Source organism: Panthera tigris, chromosome C1 (genome assembly GCF_018350195.1).
Source record: "Panthera tigris isolate Pti1 chromosome C1, P.tigris_Pti1_mat1.1, whole genome shotgun sequence".
In the NCBI taxonomy this organism is placed as follows: Eukaryota; Metazoa; Chordata; class Mammalia; order Carnivora; family Felidae; genus Panthera; species Panthera tigris.
Window position 1 is genome coordinate 128,319,661 of NC_056667.1, and position 6,000 is coordinate 128,325,660.

At 37.5% G+C, this 6,000-nt stretch overlaps 1 protein-coding gene across 1 annotated transcript in view; it reads left to right on the plus strand.

The window, feature by feature from the left end:
* Positions 1-5,170, plus strand: part of HNMT (histamine N-methyltransferase) — a 46,158-nt gene extending 40,988 nt beyond the window's left edge. Inside the window, exon 6 of the mRNA XM_007086403.3 lies at positions 4,460-5,170. Coding sequence (XP_007086465.1) covers positions 4,460-4,815 — 356 coding nt within the window. The 3' untranslated portion in view covers positions 4,816-5,170. The remainder of the gene's footprint in view (positions 1-4,459) is intronic.
* Positions 5,171-6,000: the final 830 nt, after the last annotated feature.

Here is a 6,000-nt window from a genome sequence, read left to right on the forward strand (position 1 = left end):
TTGAATGGCTCCTAACTAATGGAGGATTGAGACATGGAAATACTTGGAGCAGTATGCTAAGTGTGTCAGAGACATATGGGGAGTTTCAGGAGAGCTCCTTGAGAGCAGGAGTTCTGTCTCTTTGGCACCTAGAAGACAGACACTCAATAAATATCTGAATTGAACTGAATAAATTATTTTTTTAATGTTTTTATTTTTATTTTTTGAGACAGAGAGAGACAGAGCATGAGCAGGGGAGGGGCAGAGAGAAAGGGAGACACGGAATCCGAAGCAGGCTCCAGGCTCTGAGCTGTCAGCACAGAGCCTGATGCGGGGCTCGAACTCACAGACTGTGAGATCATGACCTGAGCTGAAGTTGGACGCTTAACTGACTGAGCCACCCAGGCGCCCCCTGAATAAATTATTTAATAACAATTTATTAGAGCTGCCTTATAATATTCTAAACTACTAGTTCTGAATGTCTTTCTACAAAAGAGAGTATGTTTTAGCTAAAACCTACTACATGATGGACATGGAATCAGAGGATATATTAAGTTCTGGAGATCTAAACATATGTTTAATAAACAGGAATAAAAGACTCAACAAAAAAGCTACACATACATACTCGCACACATACTACAGTGTATGCTGAAACAGGCAGACAAAAGTGATGAAGGGTAGGCAAGTGAAACTCATTAGGAAAAGAAAGAGAAATTGATATCGTAATTAAATGACAGAGTTTACTGGTCACCCTGTTAGAATACATGTTGCTTGAGGGAAGAGAGGCTTTCCTCTGTGTTCCTTAGTAGCCCAGCTCAATAAATATTCATTTAATTATAACAAGCAGAAGTTCCTGGTTATACAAAGATAAAATATTCGATTTGGATATGAAAAGGAAGAGAAATAAGGACAAAGTGGATTTATAAAGTGAGTATCTCACACTACAATGATATCGGGGGCACCTGGGTGGCTCAGTCAGTTGAGCATCTGACTTTAGCTCAGGTCATGATCTCACAGCTCAAAGGCTCCTGCGTTCGGGGCCCCCATAGGGCTCTGTGCTGATAGCTCAGAGCCTGGAGCCTGCTTCAGATTCTGTGTCCCTTTCTTGCTCTGCCCCTCCCCGACTCACACATGCACTCTCTCTCTCTCTCTTTCTCAAGAATAAATAAACGTTCAAAAAAATTTTTTAATGATATCAGTAGCACAGTTTTCTTCAAATATAGTAGCCAGGCATTAGTTGAGAGAGTTGCTAATTAAAAGGCAACGTTTCTGGTTAAGGAGTATTAGCCAGAAGGAGACAGTTTTGGGTTTTGTTTGTTTGTTGTCCTTCCCTCTCCATACCTGACTAAGGAAGGAGGCAAATCATGGTATGTTATTTTTAATACAATGGGGATAAAAGAATCTCATTTATATCATGTTGGAGACAAAAGTAACACCATATGTTGTGCCCACCAAAAGCCATTATGATAACGCATCAGTTAGAAACTGTATAATTGCTCAGCTCAGAAATGGCACCAAGTCACACAACACTGACACCAGCAAATTTTCTGCAATCAGTGTTTGGATTGTTTTGTTTTTTTTTTTTCCTCTGGCAGGTTAAAAATAAAAAATAATGATAATAGAGCCTCTCCTCAACCACTGAAATATTTACTTTCTTGTGAAGTCTTATTGGTAGGCAAATTCTTATTTGGGCAGATGATCACTCTCTTTGGAATGAAAGAATTTTTAATACATAATTGTGACCCTAATTTTTTTCCCCACTGGACTGAGGTTTCTTTTTTTCTTTCCTGCTTAATTCCAGTTGTACCTTCTAGAGAATACCCTGCAATTATTGCTCCCTCTTCTGAAGTATTAGTAGAATGTCAACTATCTAGACTATTTAAATTTTACCATTTCCTGCCTTGGATAGTCTCTTTTGTTGACGTCAGTTAGGAGACTTTAGCCTAGTCCATGGATGAAGGCCAGGGGTCTTTGAGCATCCAATAATTTTATGCAGAATGTATGCATATATATTGTTTGTGTACTTTTATGGAGAGTTAATCATTTCATTAGACCACAAAAGAGGTTTGGGAACCAAAATACCTTAAGCCTTTGAAATCTTCACTGATAATCCTGGAAGCTCACAGAAAATATAGGCTTTCCCTTACATTGCTTCGGCCAGGTCCAACTTAATTTCCTAACACTTCAGCGATGTTTATTTACTATGTGCCTGTCATGGTTCTCAGTATCTTTACTTATTCTTGCCCCAATTCTATAAATAAATTCTATTATTATCCCTATTTTGCAGATAATAAAACTGAGGCAAAGTTTCATAAAGCTAGTCAAGAGGAAGAGCCAGCCTTCATATTTAGGCAGTTGGGCTTTAGAGACCTTCTTAATTACTACACTGTATCAACTGTGTATATAACATCCCATTATTACATGCATGTATTAGAGGCTCCATAAATAATAGATGCTCATTTGTGTTAATTTATTAGTATTATAGATTTCCAAAGAGCAAGCTTGCTTTTTTCAAGATTACAACCAGTGAAAATACATTATCAAACTAATTCCATATAGTATTCATTTATTTTGTAAGTACTTATTACTCATCTGCCACGTGCTTAACGTTGTGCAGCAATTCACTTCAATTATCTCATTTAATAACTGTAGTTCCATGTGAGGTAAGTATGGTTATCCCCACTTTACAGATGAGAAAACTAAGGTTCTGAGAGACTAAATAATGAATCTCATCTTATTCATGAAGTGTGAAAAGTACATTCCAACCTGTGTTTCTCTCTCAGAGGCTGCATCTTGTAGCTTCTACACTGGGCTGGGTTTTCAATTAAACATAATAGACATTGCTAAAACATCTTCTAAAGCTGGCAACAAAATTTCTAAGAATCAGCCTCATTTTTGGCAGTCCAAGGCAGCATCTTAGAAGTGGAGACATGAGAGGCTACCTCATCTTCCTTTTGAGAAAATCATGATTGTATTTATTGTGCTCTTTCTTTCTATTTCAGTTATTAACCTTAGATCCTCTCCTCTGAATGCAAGACTCACATAAACAACTGCCTTCCTCCAATCACCAATGGAATATCCAATAGAGATATCAATAGATATCTCAAATTTACATTTCCAAAACCAGACCCTGAGGATACATTTTAGACTGTTCCTACTTCAATCTTCCCATTTCCAACAATGACAGTTCTCTCTTTTCAGGGGCTTGGGCCAAAATCATTGGGGTCATCACTGACTCTTTGTTTTCACTCACACCCAGTATCCAAATTGTTGGCAAATCTCACTGGATCTAGAAGCATAATAATAAAGAAAATAATCGAACCACTTCTCATCACCTCCAACTTACTATCATCTGTCACCCAGATTATTGCATAGCCTCCTTACTGTTCTCCCAGTTTCTGCCCATATTCCCCTATAATCTATTCTCATGTGTGTGACCAAGTGAACTTATTAAAATGTAAATCAGGTTAAGTCACTCTAACGTTGTGTTGTCCAATATGAAAGCCACATTTGGCTATTGAAATTGGTATTTAAGTGAGCTGCAATGCAATAAAACTTAAAAATCACTTCCTTGATCACACCAGCTGCAGTTCAAATGCTCCTTAGCCACAGATGGTTAGTGGCTACCATACTGGACAACACAGATATAGAACATGTTCATCAATACAGAAAGTTCTATCAGACAGCACTACAATGGCTTCACATCTCGCCCACATGATTTGGCACCTTATCTACTCCCCCGACCACTCATCCAACCTGTCTCCTTCTACTCTCCCCCTTGTTCACTCAATTCCAATCTCACTGGTTCCCTGACTAGTGTTTAACATGCCAAGCATGCTCCTGCCTCAGGTCCTTTGTAGTTGCTCTTCTCTCTATCTAAAGTAGAGAGATTATTCCCTCTGATATCTACATGGTTTGTTGTCATGGGGTGCCTGGGTGGCTCAGTCGGTTAAGCATCCAACTTTGGCTTAGGTCATGATCTCACAGTTCATGAGTTCAAGCCCCGCATCAGGCTCTGTGCTGACAGGTCAGAGCCTGGAACCTGCTTTGATTCTGTGTCTCCCTCTCTCTCTGCCCCTTCTTGCTCATGCTCTGTCTCTTTCTCTCTCAAAAATAAACATTTAAAAAAATAATAATAATACATGGTTAGTTGTCATGTCTCTGCCCAAATGTCACATTATTACAGAGACTTTCTGTGACCACCCTATATAAAACAGCAATCCATCCAACTCTTTGACCTTCCTTATTCCTTGCTCTAATTTGTTTTTTATTAGCACTTAGCAGCATCTGATATGTGATTTATTTACTTGTGTATTTAACTTTCTTTCTCCCTGCTGTGTACTCCTTAAATTAAGCTACCCAAAGGAAAGAATATTTCTTTATTTGACTGATTTATTCTAAACATCTACTATACTGCCTGCTAAAGTAGGTAAATGAAAATAAGAATAAATGAAAGCATGAACTTTGTTCTGTCACACAGGAACCAGTGGCTGGGACAAGCTGTGGAAAAAGTACCGATCCCGCTTACCCCAATATGACCTCTGCCAATATGTTACATCGTCTGACCTCTCTCAGATGCTGGACAAATTGGGGATTAAGTATGAATGTTATGACCTTCTGTCCACCATGGACATATCTGATTGTTTTATTGATGGCAATGAAAATGGTGACCTGCTTTGGGATTTTTTGACAGAAACCTGCAACTTTAATACAACAGCACCACCTGATCTCAAAGCAGAAATTATGAAAGATCTGCAAGAGTCTGAATTCAGTATAAAGAAAGAGGGAAAGGTTCTTTTTAATAACAATCTGAGTTTCATAGTGGTTGAAGCATAAATATCAATTATGAAACTGTATTCAAAAAGTTGTATTTCGAATAATGTTGATCACTTATTTCTATATTAAAATTACAAACACATCTTCTAATATAAATAGACAATTTTGTCTTATATATAAAACAGAGAGAGTTCCAAGAAATTCTCAGATTTCCATGAAGAATCATGTATGATACTGTTGGTCTTACCCCATTCCTTCTCCAGGTCAAGAGGCCACATTCAGGCTAAGCTGGAAAAATGAGCCAACTAAGTTTCACTGGCCTATTGACCAGAAAATTCTTTCCATTTGTTGATTGTACTGGAATTTACCAAAATTTTAATAAAACATGTGCTGTGGATTCTTTAAATACTAAGAAAGTATATATTTATTGATATATAAGAAAAAGTATACGTTTATTGATTTTTCCCCTTTTGTGAAGAATTGTCTGTGCTCATACCTCTAGTAGTTTCTATCTTGTTGTTATTGATTACTAAAAGTTAGCACCTTAGGATATTACAAAATTAATTCTTTTTCATGTGTTCTGTTTCCTTCCATTTTGTTTTCTCTTTTCTCTTTATTGTTTACCTTTTTATCTTTGAATTTATAGTGTTTTGTTTTTTGAAAAGCTGAAGTTTTTCTATTTTATTCAGTCAGCTTTCAGAGTTTTTTCCTTTCTTATTTTCTGGGTTTCTGACACATTTTAAAAGGCCTTCTTAAACCAAGCTTTTGGAATATTAACATATTTAATTACAAAAAATTACAATTTCACTTTTTTTTCTAAAAATAAATCTTTGTGTAGGAAGCTGGGAAGATTGCAGAATAGAAGGACCCTAAGCTCCTGTCATCCCATGGATACAACTAGGTAACATTCACATTAGCATAAATAACCCAGAAAATGACCCAAAAACTGGTAGAACAAACTCCACAACTAAAGGTAGAGAAGAACCCATATCAAGGAGAGTGGGAAGGGTGAATGCAGTGGAGAGCTCAAAGGTCCCTGGCTGTCTGAAGTTTGGAGGGAGTCAGGATCACAGAGAAAGGTGAGAAATACACTGTCACACTGGGAAACCTGCATGGGAAAGGTGAATCCTCCTAACATTTGGCTTTGAAAGTAAGAGGGGCCAAATTTCATGAGTGCTTATAAGCAGAAGGGCTTAAAGCCTGGAATTTTAAAAATTAACAAGCTCTGCTCTGGGAGAGCCCAGT